Consider the following 17,566-nt stretch of genomic DNA (forward strand, 5'->3'; position numbering starts at 1 on the left):
AGCCTAGTGTGGGCGGGAGGTGGGGAAATGCCAATAGCTGAATGCGTTGCCATCTTCGGGATGCTGCTCTGGGCAGTGTCCCCATATGGGTTGTGGGGAGGAGGAGGTATTGGATACTGATCCACCCAGAGTTGCCTCTGAGGGGTGAATGCCAGGAGGCATCACAGGAACCCACCTGCGCTGGCTCAGCTCCCCAGCCAGCATATGCAGGGCACTTGGGGAGACCCAGGCCTCCAGGCACCCGGCAGTCACCTGCACCCTCTTTTCCCCCTCTCTGCCCTTTTCTTCTTAAAGACTACATGCGTCAGCAAATTAGTTCTGGAGGGCAGAGCCCTCCCTCTTGTTTGTTTTTGGCTTGAGATTTATTTCTCAGTGCATGTGCTTTGTAGCTGCACTTGGCAGAGTGGAGTTTGTTCAGCTGTCCATTCCCTAGCTAATCTGGCGTCTTAAAATAAAAACAAGCAAGTGGATCTTGGGAGAAGGGTTGCTACATGAAGACATGCGGAGAGTTGTATGGTTAAAACAGCACTGCTCAAAGTCATTCACATGGTAAGAAACCAGATAAGAAAAAAAACAACTGAGTGCCTGGTTAGGACTTGGTCTGATGGTACATCAAGGTGACAAAATGAAGGCCGGACAAGAGCCCACTGTGGCTACATAGCACCAAAATCATACCTCTTTCACTGTGGAAGTAGTGGGTCTGAGTGCTCTTTGGAGCCCGTCGCCTTCCATTAGGATGGGATGTGGCATAGTCCAGCTTTTGCCTCTTGTACGTGAACAGCCAGCCCTTAGAGCAAGCACTGTTGCAAACACTGGAAGAAGACTTTTGGTGTAGATTCTCATCAAACCACACAAACTCAAGAGGAAGTTCTCCACCCATGTGAAATAGAAAAATTTGAAATAGAAAACAGCATAGACTGGAGTTAAATCAAGGCTAGAACTAGCCAGGGGTACAGGATCCAGGGGATGGGAAGCTTGCAGCTCTCCTACTACTTTCGTGTTGGGAGGTAAAGGAGGACTGTCCCTGTAGATCTTTTCTGAACCTTTACTTTTCCATCCATAAAATTTTTGCAGTAATGCTTCCTCCAGCTAAGGAGGCCTGGCTGGACATCAGCTGCTTTATTTGGGACAGAACCATGTAAACTCACCTATCCATCCTTTCTCTTCCTAATATCCCAGGATGAAGCAATGTTTTTGCTCCCTGCTGTTCCAGAAATCTCAGCAATATTGTTCTTATGTTTGGGATATCAACACCAGGGAACAAATTTTCAAAGTTGTCTAAAAATTCCCAGGTACCTGGTCCATAAGGACAGATTCCAGGACATACCTATGCATGAAAGAGTGTGTGTATGGTTGTATACGTAATCTGAGGAGTTTTCCTACAGGAGAAGATGATAAAAAATACTCTTCTGTTATTTATTGGAAAAAGAAGTAACTGAGTTTTAAATTTGAGTTGAATCCTTGTTTTCCAACTTTGTTTCCCAGCTCCATAACTGTTTGTTTTAGTGTATGTATTCCAGGACACCTATGCATGAAAGAGTGTGTGTATGGTTGTATACGTAATCTGAGGAGTTTTCCTACAGGAGAAGATGATAAAAAATACTCTTCTGTTACTTATTGGAAAAAGAAGTAACTGAGTTTTAAATTTGAGTTGAATCCTTGTTTTCCAACTTTGTTTCCCAGCTCCATAACTGTTTGTTTTAGTGTATGTAATGGTTGTCTATGGATGCCTTTCAGTAAGCAGACCTCAGTCCTAAATCTTTACAGCCTATGTTTGTCAAGATCTGTGATATACTTTTTTCTAGTGAGCAGGTACTTTACTTCCTGTTGGAAATTACTTGTATTAATATATCCTGTTACTTTGATTGCTGATGTATTTTATGACTGTGATATTCTTTCCCTTAGGCACAACAGGGATTTACCAGGGAGCCAATGGCCTGACAAATTCTGCAGGATTCAGTGCTGTGCATCAGGTATGGTTCAGCATTTGTTATTGGCAACCTTGTCACTTACTTTAAACACTTGCAAGATTGGTAGGTCAAGAGAGATTATTCTGGTATTTACATATATTTAAGGAAGGCACTACCATGTGTTTTGCTGAACACTGTTTTGCTCTACTCCTGTGGCCTGTCCATTTGCTGGACTTCTAGGTATCTTGATTAATTTTAAGATGTGTGTATTGATACACAGGCTTGCACAGAGTGCAGTCCTTGCAGGAGGAGGATGCCCCAGCAGTCTCTGCCGTGCTGCTGTAGCAGTGCCAAGAGTTTCATCATTCCTCTGCCATCTTACAACTTTCAGATATGTTTTCCATCCTCTACAGAGAGCTCCACTTCTAGGATCCTGTCGTCTGCTGTCTTGGCACTGTGTAATAAATATGAAAAACTTGAAAGAGGAGTTGGCAGGCCCTGATGAATATTGAGCCATCTGAGCTGTCTGTGCTCTTCCTTCTTTAAGAATACACCTGTCTGTGGGCTTCATGCTTCAGATACCTTGATAAATGTGTGTGTATAAATAAACAGCATGCATATATACACAAGACAGATGTTTTTCAGTAGCAAATGGCTTTTCTTGATTGGACCAAACAAATGAGTACACTGTCCCAGAAGATGTGTTTCAGTTGGCCAATAATTTCAATTCCTTGTTTGTAAGGTGATTGTTGACTTGTAATTTTAATGACAACAGTGGACTATTTCTTTATTACTTCAGTTTTGGCTAAAAACATGGTCAGTAAATGCTGATGGAAATGCATTTGATTGAAGTTTGAAGGTTACCTAAAAAGGGGGAAAACAATTGGGCCGTTTTCATTATTTTGTGATACTCTTCAAGAGAAAACAATGAAATTCTCTCATTTCTTTTTCAGTTTAATTCTTATGACAACTTGGGTCTTTATTCTTGAGAGCTCCCTGGTGACTGAAAGTTAATGAAATAGCTGTGTAAGCAGAAAAAAATGTAAGCAGTTAAGGAGGAAAGTGCTTTTAGTCTTTCTAAAGACTATTCGTTATTTAGTTTTACTTAATACCAGAGACTAATTAGCATTTCTGAGGAAATAAACACCTTTTGCTGAAAGACAATCCCCAGAGCATGAATACAGTTCTCTATCTGGAAAAGCAAATAGGTGGACAAGAGCAGGAGTTGCAATTAAAATGAAAAGAAACAAATTAAAACTTTTATGTTTTAATTGTCCAGAGAGAAGTTTTCTAATTTACTCCAGTGTCCTGCTTCTCACAAAAAAAAAAAGAACATATGGGGATAATGGTATGAAGTTTGTTTAGGAGCCTTAAAATCAAGACAAAGGGTTTTGTGATACCTCAGCTCCCCAAGGTCACTTGCACCTCGTATTTTTAGTTCATTTTTCTGTAGGTAGGGAAGATCACTCAGGAGTTTAATTCTTGCTGAGATAGTTGGACAGTCTCAACTGTGAATGTTTCTGCAAAACAATTGTTTTTGTAACCTATTCTAACAGCTGATCATGGGAAAATGCAGCCTGTTTTGCTCCTTCCCTCGCCCAATTATTCATTCTGTTCTTCTAGTTTCTCAGGTATTTGTTGTTCACAGACACTCTGTGTTCCATCACGGCCCTTTTCAAAAAGCCACCCTACTTTACTCCTGTATAAAATTGTTGAACCCTGTAATACAAAATGTGTCAGCGCTGATAACTAAAATCCTGTAGAGAAAGCAGAATTCGCCTGATTTCTGACCTCTTGTTGATTATTTGATCCTAATAAAATAGGAGTATATTTGGGAGAAGCAGAAATGTAATTTCGTAAGTGAATGAAACGTGGTTCTTTAGTGAAATATTCCTGAGCCATGACTTGCTGCATTTGTAGATAACACTGCCTTTGTGATGCCTCCTCATTTAGAAGATAAAACCATATACACAGAAGTTAGATGTTTCTTTTTTCCTCAAAGGAATATTCATCATATCCAAGCTTTCCTCAAAGCCAGTACCCGCAGTATTACAGCTCCTCCTACAACTCTCCATACGTGTCTACAAACAGCATCAGCCCCTCGGCCATCCCAACCTCCACTTATTCTCTGCAGGAGTCTTCTCACAATATCACCAGTCAGAGCACAGAATCGCTGTCTGGTAGGTGCATCTCTTCTGCTTTCAGTTTGGCAGCCTCAGCCACCTGTAGACATAAACACTATAACCTTGCTGGAATTTTTTAAAATACATATATTTACATGGATAAATCAGATTTCCTAGCACTTAACAGTTCTGCTTACATGGTGCAACACAGGGTTTTGGGAAGAGATTAGAACATCCAAGCTCTCTAAAACCATCCTGTGTCATTTTCCTGAGTATGCGAGGTTTGATCTCCTCTAAAGCTAGTACAGAAAGATAAAACAATTACATACAAAACCCAGATCAGTATTGAGGGCTTACGTGGGTAGCAATGAGATCAAAACAAACAGCCATGCTCTGAAAAAGCCCCAGAGTTTCCTGATTGTCTGATGACTTTTTAGCCCATGTCTCTGTCAAGGTTTATGTTCACCTCTTACAACAACATGTAATATATGCATTCATAAATAAGTACATCAAGAGAAAGTCCCTCTAAAAAATAGTACAAACTATCTAAGTTGAAAGTTCAAGATGAATTCCATGCAAAAAGGCTTCAAAATTTGTGGCCTCTCTTTGAGTGCTTAATTTTTAAAGTCTCAAAGCTTAAATGGTTTATGGAATTACTGACGGATTATGATCCTCCAATGTTCTGTTTAAGTACAATCTTCAGATATCACTTCCCTACTAAAGTTTTCATTGGCATGCAATAACGTTTGTATAAAACGCCACATAATTTGTGGATGATCACAGTATACGCCCATTGTAGGTCTGCTGACTTATGAAACAAATCTGAACATCTGTGGTTGCTCTAAAAGAAAAATAAACTAATATTGGTTTTTAAAAAGAAGTGATCACAGATTGCTCTAAAAGCAGTTGGAGGATTTTCTGTTCCTTAGATCTTATCTCAGCCTTTTTGAGAAAGGGTGATTTCAAAAAGGCTTGTTAGGCACAATTCAAGCTTCTCTGAAGAAGAATATGGTTATTCTAGGAAGCTGGAGAGGCCACAACTTAGCAAGGTGAAAAGAAAAATATGTTTGAAAAGGATTTGTAATGTAAGGTAAGTGAAATCCGGACAGATTTATGAAACTCAAGCCAATCAATACAGATACTTTATACAAGAGAAGTTCACCTTTGTCTCTTTTCAGTTATTTCTAAAATACTATCCTCTGTGAAATGGAATATGGCTAAACAGGCTAGTTCTATTATTTTTAAATAAAAGTTGATGTTAAAAGTACAGTTTTAATCATGAGCATTCATCAAATTTAAAAAAAAAAAATTTTTTAAGAAGTTGAATTGGTCTTGGTTTCCTTTTCCATTGCCTTCTAATTTCTCTCTTGAAAAGCAGGGAGGGAGTAAAATTCAAAAAGCTATTTGTTTTCAGTGAAAAATGTGGTAAGGTTTTTGAAGTGACACGTCCATTTTAAAATGTTATCTGTACAGTCTTGGTGATTTTTGAAATTGTTTTAACAAATCTTAGGAGTTAAAAGTTATTTCTCTAACAATGTCAGCTATTGACATGAAAAGAGTAAGATTTTTCTGATGGTGTTTTCACATTGTTTCTGGTGCTCTTCATTAAAAGGTTTCATGCTTTAATTATAATGATACGGTGCAGAATTTAAGTTTACAATGGAATTTCTTTTTTCATAATAGGGGAATATTCAACAACACCAGCAAAAGATATAGATACAGACAGACATCATAGAGGGTCAGATGGCAAGGTACGAGCCCGGTCAAAAAGAAGCAACGATCCTTCCCCTACCGCTGACAGTGAGATTGAGGTAATAACTTTAATTTATATTCCCTTAGTAAATCCAGCAAAGATAAACAGTTGCATCTATTAGTAAATCCCACCATCAGACTAGTGAGTTGTAAGAGCCAGAATAAAATCAGTAATATAACTGGAGCCTATAGACACGGGTAGTCAAAATAATTGCTCAATTTCTGTATTATCAGCATCTCAAACTATTCTTCATATGTACATTTTTTTTCCCTTGGGCTTTCTATAAGTCTGCTGTTTTGTTCCCCTGACTTGACATGCAACAGGGATTTCTGTGGTTGTTAGGAGAGCAGACTCTAGGGATGACCAGCACATGTAGTTCCAAAATTCCTGATGTTTCATTTTGCCTGCTTTCACAAAGCATCTACAGTCAGTGCTCCAAATGGGTTTGAGATCTTAAAAAGCCTCTAGTCCAACAGGACATATTTCCTGACTGAACGAATTCTTGCAATTGCTTAATATGTAACTATATTTCTTTTTTCCACCCCATCTGTCATCACAGCGTGTGTTTGTGTGGGATTTGGATGAGACGATAATTATTTTTCACTCCTTACTCACGGGAACCTTTGCATCCAGATATGGGAAGGTAAAATTTAATTTTTTTAGCATTACCGCTTGTCCAGCCAAATTGCATCGGGAACTGTGGGGGCAGCTAATGAGACAGCTTTTCAAACAGATGCTGCTGATTTTATTCAGACACATTTGTATAAATATGTCCTGTGGTATTTCCTTCTAACATGTGAAAATTTAATTTACCTCCCTTTCATGTTGCAAGTAGCCCCTTGTTTTTCAAAAGCTTGTATTGTTCAGCTGCTGCTAGATAGGACATCGGGACATTCTTTCGATGTCTGCTTCAAGAAAGAGCCTGTCAAGCAGCCAGACAGCATTAACTCTAGCCTGAATGAGGTAACACATTTTTTTGTTAGACCAGTGTTGTCTTATGAATCTCAGACAATTTTTTGAGAGAGATTTTGTGTTGGTCAGTCTAGGTTGCCATGAAGAATACTGGCTCTGCTTCCCACGTGGATGCTGAAGCTCACATTTTTAAGGGGTTTTAGGAACCATATCTTTAGCTATCCATACTTCAGATAACCCCTTTGAAATGCAGGCAATTCCAATCTTTTAGGTAACTCTCTTGGTGACTGAACAGCCTGAACTTGGCTGCTAAGGAGAAAACGCTGGCTCTTGGATTTAGTACCATGTGCTCCAATTTCTTCCTAAGGCAGCTTTTTATGATAAACACTTAAGTCATTTTGAATAAAAGTGTTTGACGTTCTGTAAAATGGTTAGGAAAAAAGACAATATCATTACCTAATTAAAGGTGGATGACCTAGTTGGCAGCTGTTTCCACACATGGCTTTGAACAGTCAGCTTCATCAGGAGACTGGAAAATAACCCTGCCTCTCTCTAGAAAGCAGAAATATGATTTGACATCATTTCATGGCTTTCCCAGCTGTACTTGTTTTACGATGGTTATAACAAGCTGAATGTGTAATTAGTAAGATAGATTTATTGTTCACTGTTAGATGTACACATTTGTAAAGGATATAAAATGGTGTTTGTGGTGTGGAAGTCTACTGCAACACTTGGAATGCTGCTAGCACTTCTAACAGCACCCTCTGAAAACCAAGCATGTGTTTCCAAGCAGAGATTTATTCAGACCCATGTTGTACAAGGTAATTGAAGCGGTTACTTTTCCCAGAGAACGTAATGAACAAGGCAGTCTGAGGTATACATGTGTAAGCTCAAACCTACTGCCTGCAAAAAATAGAAAGAATTAGGCAGGATCAGGAAACATAAACTTACGCTGCGTAGATCTGCTATGTGGTCATGCTTAGCATTGGGTAGGGGCTGCAGTATGCATATGGAGAATTCCTTTAATGGGCTGACTTTGTCCTAGTGTAAAACCTCTGAAGCAGATGCCTTCATCTGCTGCCTCCTGCACAAGTTTAGAGGGTGTGGGGTTGGGATCTGCTGCATGGGGGCAGATGGTGATGGACCGAGGGGTGTGATGGACCCGTGGAGGTGAGAAGCCCTGTCACCGCAGTACCTGTGAGCTCTTGCTGATGGGCTGCCACAAAGGCAGAAGCTGCCATCTCTTGAGCAGCTGATGTGGGGATGAAGTGGCATCAGGGAGTGGAGCCAGAAAGGGTTTATCAAAAGCGCTCACCAGTGGCCGAGCTGTTCCTGTCAGCTGTGAGAGCAGAGTTAGGCCAAGACAGGGTACTCATGAGCAGCAGCGTGCAAAAGGGACTAGGGAGAGAGGAAAACAGGAAAATGGAAACTCGGGGGATTGTCTGCTTTGGAAGGCCTTTAAAGGTACAAAATGACAAACTTCTGTTGGCTGTTTCCTTTATACAAATGTAAAGAATGATACAAACAGGAGTATTTTTTTTTTTGAATGAATGAATCACCTTTTCTATTAAGTTACAACAGGCTCTTTGAGAAAATTCTGTAGAAGGATTTTTTTTCGTAGTTCTTCATTTGTTTCATCAGTAGTAAATTCCTCAGGGCTTTCCTATAAGGGAAATGATAGTGTTATAAAAGTATTATAGGCTAACAGCTTGATCCAAAGACAACCAGAGGCTTTGGTGGGCTTTGGAACAGACCTTAAACCAAGAGGGAAATACAGCACACTCAGGCTGTCCTGGGAACCGTTAAAGAGTAACACAATTCAAAAATGTTTTAAGTGAGCTGAATTATCCAAGTACAAGTGAAGCAGTGAGCCAGAGGTTAATAGAGTTTTAGAATCTCTTACTTGAATAATGTAGGAAGTGTTAATCTCAAAGTAAATTAAGTGTCAAGGGCTAAAATTCTTATTGTTGTCCATAATTGATCATAAAAGATTCATGTGCCTGTAATTAGACATGCACATGCTTTGAATTAAATCTCACACATGGAGGTCTTGGTTCTGTATGTTTTCCTCCAGAAAAAAGTGTCAGTTCATATGATCTTCACCATTCCCCTGACCAACATTAATGTCCCAGTATCGTCCTGTCTGTTGCACTGGTAGAGCTGCTGTGCAGCCACTCAAAGAACTAGTCTGTAAAGTTGATCAAGCTGAAGAATAGCACCTCTTTCTGGGGTGATTTTTCTGGGAAGAGGGGAGGAGGAACATCAACCATAGCTTCAGAGGTTTGGGTCTAAACTCCTGTGTTCTTTAGCTACAAAATCTCAAATGGTTCTGCGGGTTGCCCCTTCCTTGGTGATGGCAGCAATAGGGAGCTGTCCAAAAAAAACTGATTTTGAAAAAACAAAAAAGAGGGGGAAGAAGTCACAAAAAGGGTTATCAGTTGTAGTTGCATTATTAATCATTAATGCTTCAATGTATGTTTTCTGAGCTGATTTCATATGAAAATTCTCTTTGTTTGGTTTCTGAGGGAAACCTCTATGGTCCTTGCCATAGATATGGGCTCCTCAGAGCATGGACAGTTCATCTCAGGTGTTTAGAAAATAATTTGCTTACAGCATTAATAGAAGTTAAAACACAAAATTTACTCAAGGTTGAAGCATGAATGAATAGCCTAGCCTAGGTTGCTCCTTTTTTGTCCCCTCTGCCCAAACTCTTTGCTCTATCCCATGGATTTACACAGTCATCAGACATTTGGTCTTAATGTCTTTCCCATACGGTCACTGCCATAGAACCTTTATAGTGGCAGTCAGAGTGGCCTGCAAATTCACATCTCCTTTTGCTTTCTTGCCCACGGTTGAATGGATACATACCTGCACAAACACACGGAGTCACGGTCTAAGTGATCAGGGCAGCAAAGCTGTCAAACCGGAGGAAATCTCTCCACCCTTTGGTTTCTCAGCAGGAGGCCCTCTGACAAGAAAAGGCAAAAAAAAAAAAAGTTCCATAGGCAGTTAACCCTGGATATTATGTTCAGGAGGGTTTAGAAACCTGCTCTGCAGGCTTCTGATCACTGTATGGGTGCAGAATATTTACCATGTGCCTAGAGACCACAACAGATGTCGACCATCATTACAGCTTAATGTACTGTCCACCCAGCCCTTTTAATCCCTTCAGGCATGTATAATAGAGATCCCATTCAACGGGAAGATGGCATCAGTCTTTACTATGTCTGCAAAGATCTGCCTGCCAAATCACTGACTAAACATAATGGGAAGAACGGGTCAAAATCCATAACAGTGCTGCTGGAGTTTCACATGAATTGGGTAAAAGTCAAGGGGCTTTGGCCATTTGTTTGAAGCAGCTAGGCGCAATACAGGAAGACTCTTTTGGTGGTATTAATTCAGACACAATGAAAAGAGATTGCATGCACTCCCGTGCCAAAAAAAATCATGAGTCTATTCCCCTTTCCCTGACTGAGATATTTGCAAGCTTGTTCCATAATCTGTGTTGTCAAAGCATTAAAAAAAAAATTCTACATCTCTTTCAGTATGAGAAATTTTAAGTATTATATTGCAGATTCATTCTCACGCTTTTCGAAGGACTAGTATCAAGAAAAAAGGGGGCACCAGGTGTGTTGTTTTCCCTAGCTGAGGGGTATGTGTGAAGCAAATACTTTTCCTCAGTATTTTGTATTGTTCCCAGAATGTGTATTCTTGTTCTGTGTTGGTACACTCCTTGGGATTTTAGTGTCAAAATGAATTGTGAGTAAAGTAAAATCTGGAATTAAAATTCATCTTTATGTGCAAGCTACTCTGAAATCCTGGAACCAAATGGAAAGGATTTGATTTTAGCACTGACTTAAAGAACTGAATACATAGAGCAGTCTAAATTCTTGAATTGTGTTGGATCTTTATCAGTACTTTGACGATGTCTGCTGATACCTGGGAGTTAACAATCTATAAAATTCCCTGTAAGATGCATAGCAATTTGTGAGATTGTTCAGCATCTTGAATTGGCTTGAATTAAGAAAAACATACTGCAAAAAATAGAAAAGCACATTATGTCCCAGTTTTAAATCAGAGTCATGCAGTCATGTTCTAGATTTTAGTTAACCTTAACTGAAAGGTGTTTAGATTGCCTGTATTACACTGTGTCCCTGGACTATGTGGTTGCTTTGCCTGGAGTGGCCACTCTGGCGGCTTTCAGTGGGGACTTGCAGTTTGCCTCGTAGTTGCTTGACTGAGGTAGAGGCTTGATTGATGTAGAGGCTGCGTGTTTTGTTTTTTTAAGCTTTTTTTTTTTTTTTTTAGCCATATTTTTTTATTGCTTTTGCATTTCAGAAGTGGCAACATGAGATTTATCCAAGCTGTAAGCAGACAGGTATCAGTGAGATATAAACAGGGCATGCACTTAAGTTTCCAGCCTGTGCAAACATGGGCTCTGCCTCTCTGATGAGGGACTTGGCAGTGGCACAGATCTGTGAAGGACTAGGAGAGGGTCCTCCAACGATAGCGCGGCCTCAAGACCTTTTGGACAGAGCAGCTGAAGTTGCTGCTTGGCCCAGCTGAGGACAGGACATAAACATGATTTTCCAGCATTTCAAGCAAATGTTATAGCTGCTGTATGTTGCCTGTCTGTGAACTGGATTGCCTTGTTCTCACCAGAAATGATGTTGTGGATCTAAGAAACCTTATTCCTCAAAAGTTTCACTGGCAGTTATATGTTCTTACAAAAAGTTTTAAGTGAATTATAATTTCCAATTAAAAAGCAAAAGTCATTGAAAAGTTCCTGCTTGGCTCTACTTGAGATCCTTGTAAAACCCTAGGGTTGATTTTTTTTTTTTCCTTTTTTTTCCTGCTTTCATTGAATGCTTCAAGTAGCTTGTGCTTTTCCCTGCTTTGTTCTCTCGCAGGACCCTAAAGCCAGGACCTGATTGAAACACCATAGGGATTTAATCAAATCTGATGGTGATTCATGCTTCTAATGGCCGAATCTGTCCTTTACTACTTTACAAACTGAGAAGGAATAAAACCTCATTTTATTGCTCGGCTGTTAAAAACTATTTGTAGAAGTTGCTAAGGTTCAAATCAAAAGCGCCCTCCCTTGAGAACTATTAGTTAATTCTAAGTGCCATGGCGTTGCTTTTTTTCTTCTTTTCTCGCTTGAGATGTGGCCTTATATCACTACTGCTGTTCAGACATCTGAGAGTTTTCCATTCCTTTGACAAACATGAGCCAAAGTGCTTAAGGACATCTGTTTATTTTATTTCTTTAATGAGAAAACCTTCCAATTTCTTACTGGCTCAGCTGTGTTTATTTACATTTTGTTAGTCATATGTGTGGGGCACCTTGGGACGTTAAAAACCTGCAGAGGCCTATGCTGAGGGCTGCTAGCAGGCATCCTGGTCAGAAAGGCAGAATAAGCCCTTCCAAAGGAAAACACAGTCCTTGGAACTCCATAAAATAGATTTTCAAAACAAATAGAGCTTAATTCACTCAGTAGATCATGGATTAAGTCAAGATGAATACAATTTGGAAAGGATTTTCTGAGGAAGTTGGAGATTTTTTTACCCACTGGAGGCTAAAAACATTGCATTTAATGCCTTTTTAAGTTAAATTAAAAAAGCATTCAATCACTGCAGGTAATAAAAAGTCTGTTACTTTAGACATGCTGCTATATCAATTATTAGTTCATTATTGGAGAGAAGGGAGTAAATAATTCCAGCCATTTGATTATTTCAAATGTGTATTTCAGGAGCAAACATCTGTGTTTATCATCTGTACTGGTTGATGAGAAGCAGCAGCAGAAACAGCAAAACCAGATCCACAACAGCTTAGATGGTGGGCACGGGAGATGCTCTGAGCTCATGTAGACGTAACCTCTTGTAGTAGAGCTTAGGTGAGCAGAGGGCTTTCTAAGCAAAAGTGTACGTGTGGCATTTGGAAGTATTAAAGGATTATTTTTGACATAAAATATATATCAGAAACAACGCTGGGTTGTCAAACAAGCATGAGTAAAGGGAACCTGCTTTCCAGTATTGCTGAATTGTGACTTGATTTTAAGGGAAAAATAGTTTAAAAAAACCAAAGGGACATAACTTGTGTTAGGAAGTTGTGTGTACAAAATACGCAGTTGTGCTGAGGATTACACACCATGATGTGTTTCCACCAAACTTTCCAGGAGTTTTGTATTTTTCACAGAGCTATCAAGGGCTTACATATAGAAATACAGTGATTTTTCTGTGTTGAGGGGAAGGGAATGAAGATGTATTTGGTTTAAATTCCACTCCCTCTTTTGACATTTATGCCCTGTATAGTAAAAAGAAATTATTTGTAGATTTTTGGTCATGAACCTTTTGTATTACTAAATAAAAATAATTTCCATTTGTTCCCAAGCATCATGGCCCAGCTTTTAACCTGTATTTAAGTACAGTATTCCCACAGGACTGGAATCCATTTCAGAACTCATGGGTTCAGACACTGGATACATTAGTGTACTCATTACTGCTTGTCCCTAAGCATAGCTCTTTTAGAGAGGGAGGAGAACCTTTTCAACCTCCATGTGCTCTTGAGTGTGAGGGTTTAGTGACCGACGTGCCCGTTTGCTTATTGGAATAATTTCCAAGGTGTACCCCCAATGATTTCTGAACAGATACATGTCAGTAAAAAGAGAGTCCATCAGTAAATAATAAGCAATACTTCGGAAGTACCTCTCAAGTCACAATAAGGGTGAATATGGTAAGGTATCTGAAGAAAAGCAATTAAATTATATTTGCTTTCCATCTAGCTTGGACTTTTCACAAGGTCGCACTGTGGTGACTGTAGACACTATTCATTTACATTCAGTACCTTGTCTAATAAACCTGGATATATCAATTTTTAGGTAAAACAATATGTCTTCATTTTGGGGGAAAAAAAATTTAGAGCCTGAAAAGCTGAGTGGTTCTATTTGAAAAAGGACAATCCTTTTTTAAGAAGTCTGAAGTGTAGTCACTTAATTAAGTCACCTCTGAAAATGGGTTTCAGCTCCTGAGCTACTTTGTTACTTAAAACAACTTTTCTCACAAATACCCACTCTCTCACTTGAAAAGCTCTGAGAAACTAGGTCTAGCTGTATCCTGTGTCTATTAAAAAGATAAAATTGCAAGCTAAGCTACTTAAGTGTAGTAAAAGAGCTAAATGTGTTCTCTTCCTCAAAAAGACGTGGACTTACTTGAACTAGAACTGATGCACATGGTTAATTTCCCGTTATTATGGGAAAGCCTTGTTCATGTCTCAAATTCTGATCAAGGTATAAAATGTTACAACCAAAGAATAATCATTCTCACAGACTCTTTGTTCAAACATGTGGCCTTATTATTATTATTATTATTATTATTATTATTATTATTCTGAGAGAAGAACAATTTTTTCTCAGCAGGGGGCAAGCCAGCCAAGCTAAATTCAATCTCTCCTGAGGGATTCCAGGAAATTGCCTCAAATTCCTTCACTCTTGCTTCCATTTTTGTATTGAACAACGCTGAAGAAGTATACAATTGCAGCCATGCCTGTATTTTTAACGCTTAGACTTACAGGATGGCACACCATACTCAGGGATAGGACAAAGCAGTTTTTCCCTTCATGTGTTATTTCACTGCCTGCCCTCCCTCTGGGTGTGCTCTCCAGCTGCTCCATCCCTTTCTTTACAGCTCCTATGCAGCTCTCCTGTACAGCTCTGCTGTGGCTGGTAGATGGCCTCCCTCTTTCCATCCCTGTATACTAATCCGTCTCTCACCTCTGGCTGACACCTGTGGCAGATAAACTGTATAGAATAGGAGTCTGATGAATACTCTTAATTAATACTTTCTTCCTTGTAGAAAAGTAATTATTTGCTCACGGCATAAACAGGTATTTGGCAGGGATTTAAAGAGACTGATTAGTTTTAAATACTAGGGCTTTATTTTGTTTTTTTAAAGCAGGGCAGGGGGCAGGTCTGAATCCAAGATCCACGCTCAGAATGACTTTGTCCTAACATTTTGAATGTCGGGTTAATTGGCACATTGCTCAATAGAAGCAGAGTCAGACAACAAGCTGATTTGTTATCCGTCTCAAAGGAGCCAGCTTTGCCCCTTTGCTAATGGCCTGCAAGTCTGAACAGGGTACCTGTAAGGCAGAGGCTTGGAATGGGCTTTGGAGCCAGGATTGGAGGCGAGAGTGACTTGCACTTGAGAGATTGCCAGAGATAAGTCTGCTCCTCTCTTCCTTTCAAAATTACAGTGTACAAGAGGGGAGGGCTGGCTGTGGACATCCAGCCAACTGGATTAGTAGTAGCTGCAGGTGTTAACAAATACATGTCTTTCTAATGCATACTCTAGGGCAAGTACAAGCAGTTTATGAAAAATCAATCTCAGTGTTTCAGGAGAGCAGTGGTAAGAAGGTTTTAATACAGAGCCATTTGGGAGGGTGCTGATGGTGCAGTTTGAAGTGTGGCTGCAATGCACATTGGCTTTTGTGTAGGTAATGCCAGTAGCTTTAGTAGTGAAGATATGGCAATGCAGGCTTCTGTGTAGGTTAGCTCCTGAAAAAGGGTCTAGGAACCTACATAGTGCATGCTGCAACATACTTGCAGCTATTTGTATCCGCATTTGGTAGCTTAAAGTTAATTTGGGTATGCCTACACATTCTGCATTCCCTTTGCTTTGCTAAAATACAGACTAGTCAGAGTTTCACATGGAGTGAGCAGACCTAACTTCCCACTTTAACCCACTGCCGTAATAGGGAAATATTTGTTCTTTGCTCACCTCCAGTTTTTGTGGAAATCATCTTTAAGCAAAGACAGACTGAAAGCTGTGCACAAGCTCCTTTTAGCCATCTTCTGTCATCCTATTACTCAAAATGAGGGGACAAAATGGAAACAGAAACAAATTAATTTCAGGCAAGGTGTTACTAGCTTGGAGGACGTAATTGAACTCAAATTGCAATTTTAAAATGCAATTCACTTCAGACGTACAGAACTAATTCAAGGATTAGGAACAGTGCATGCAACTAGCCAACATAAAAGCAACGTTCAGAGCAAATGTGTCAGCTCATGCCATTGGGATATGAAAGAAAATGTTCCCCTTTGTGAATGAACACTTTTGTCTTCCTCCGCAGCATGTTCCACAGGCTTCTGTTGCCCATGTTTTCCTCTAGTAGGACTATCTGCTGAACAGGCAGCAAAATTACCCCAAAACCAAGTAGATATGGAGCTGGGAGTTGGCAGTGCCTCACTTCCAGTGGAAATGATCTTGCTCACAAGGTGTGGCTGTTGTCAGCAGTAGGCAATAGCCCATCAGTCCTTAGCTGAAAGTCACAGCTGTGACAGAAACGGCAGAGAGACATGTCCAAGGATGCTCTTTAGGGCAAATATTTTTGATCCAAAATGTTAAAAAAGGGCTTATCTTACTCTTTATATGTTTTGATCCTTTATTGTTTATGAAGGAGTAGTAGGGAATGGGGGCTTTTTACCTCTCAGTTCCCTCAAGATGTGCACTAAGCAGAGATGGACAGCTGTGAAACTACTACTCCTGTTTCTTAAAAGTGGGAGTGAAGGATGTATTGAGGAGGGGGAATGTCAATCTCTTTGAGAATGAATACTTCAAAATGACCACTGCTCCCTTGGTGCTTATTTCCCCCAGCCAATGGAAAGAAGCAGCCTTTTAAAGCTGTGTGTTGGAGGGTCAGGGGTGCCTGGTCTGTCATGTCCGAGCACCAGAGGTTAGCACTAAAAGTAATTTGTGGAGCTGTTTAATTTCAACTCTGAAGGAAGCTCCAACAATGGTGTGTGGCAGAGGTGAGGCATATAGGGGTACACTGTGGTGCTGGAGGTTTTATTTACAAAAGGTGTTTGTTGCGTGTTTTCTATCCCTGCCTCTCATTGTCCTTGTTTGTGAAAGCATGACTCGTAGATTAGTGGAGGGGTAGGACCTCGCTCTTCTAAAGTTACTAAACAAGCACTCAGGGTTGAGTTTTTAGATTAATCTGTTTTCACTGTAAAAAGTGGTTCCCGGAGGAGATTTGATTTCAAGCTGTCTGTGGTCCATTCATCCTTGGGCTTCATATGCATCAGAAAACATTGGCTAGATCTGTTACCCAGGAAGCTTGTTCCCAGGGCTCCAGGGTGCGCTTTTCCTATGGAAGGACATGTTAGCAGGGATCATCAGTATGAATGTGGCAACTTTACGTTGCTCTGCTAAACTCGCGCTACTCTTAATGCAGGCATGAGAAGTCCATGCACGGCATCCCCTGCAGCATAGAGATATCCTTTAGTGGTACAGGATTTCTGTGCCTAGGAAGAGCTCTCCATCAACATCTTCAGATAAATTCCATAATTCTCTTTCAGATTATTTACACACTGTACAAAGAATTTGGACAACATGTTGATTGATACACCTATTTCATTTTGGTGCTTTCCTGTCAGTCTGATTTTCCTGTTTGTTCATGTTTGAATTGAAAGCTGCAGCGACTGTGTCTTTCCCCTGTGTGGGTACAACCTCTGGCACAGTGGGGTTCAAGTCTGGGACCAGTGCTTCTAGGTGCTACAGTAATGCAAATAAATAACTGCCAGTGGAACCCTGGCCTAGTGCCTCTAGGCACCTATATCATACTGGGAATGCTGATTTGCCTTTTAACTTTATCAGCCTCTTTAAGACTTGGAAGCATGCCTTGCTACAGAGGAAATGTCCGTACTGTGAAAGCAGTGATGCCAAATCATTTCCCTAAACGACTTCCCCTCTGGGTGGTAAAGTGCATTTTTCTGTTTTATTTTCATTCCATCATATTCTCTATCTCAAGAGAAAGATTCCCCCCCCCCCCACCATTTAATTTCCCATTTTTTTATTTTTAAGAAAAGA

General features: G+C 40.0%; 1 protein-coding gene across 2 annotated transcripts in view; it reads left to right on the forward strand.

Annotated features, from left to right (window-relative positions):
• EYA2 (EYA transcriptional coactivator and phosphatase 2) overlaps positions 1 to 17,566 on the forward strand; it is a 64,582-nt gene that overhangs the window by 25,093 nt on the left and 21,923 nt on the right. For both annotated transcript variants that reach the window (XM_009282208.1, XM_019472828.1), the window contains exons 5-8: positions 1,906 to 1,973; positions 3,913 to 4,090; positions 5,717 to 5,844; positions 6,346 to 6,429. In XM_009282208.1, the coding sequence (XP_009280483.1) occupies positions 1,906 to 1,973; positions 3,913 to 4,090; positions 5,717 to 5,844; positions 6,346 to 6,429 (458 nt within the window). The remainder of the gene's footprint in view (positions 1 to 1,905; positions 1,974 to 3,912; positions 4,091 to 5,716; positions 5,845 to 6,345; positions 6,430 to 17,566) is intronic.

The sequence above is a fragment of the Aptenodytes forsteri genome, unplaced genomic scaffold, assembly GCF_000699145.1.
Source record: "Aptenodytes forsteri isolate BGI_AS27 unplaced genomic scaffold, ASM69914v1 Scaffold149, whole genome shotgun sequence".
NCBI classification, from domain to species: Eukaryota; Metazoa; Chordata; class Aves; order Sphenisciformes; family Spheniscidae; genus Aptenodytes; species Aptenodytes forsteri.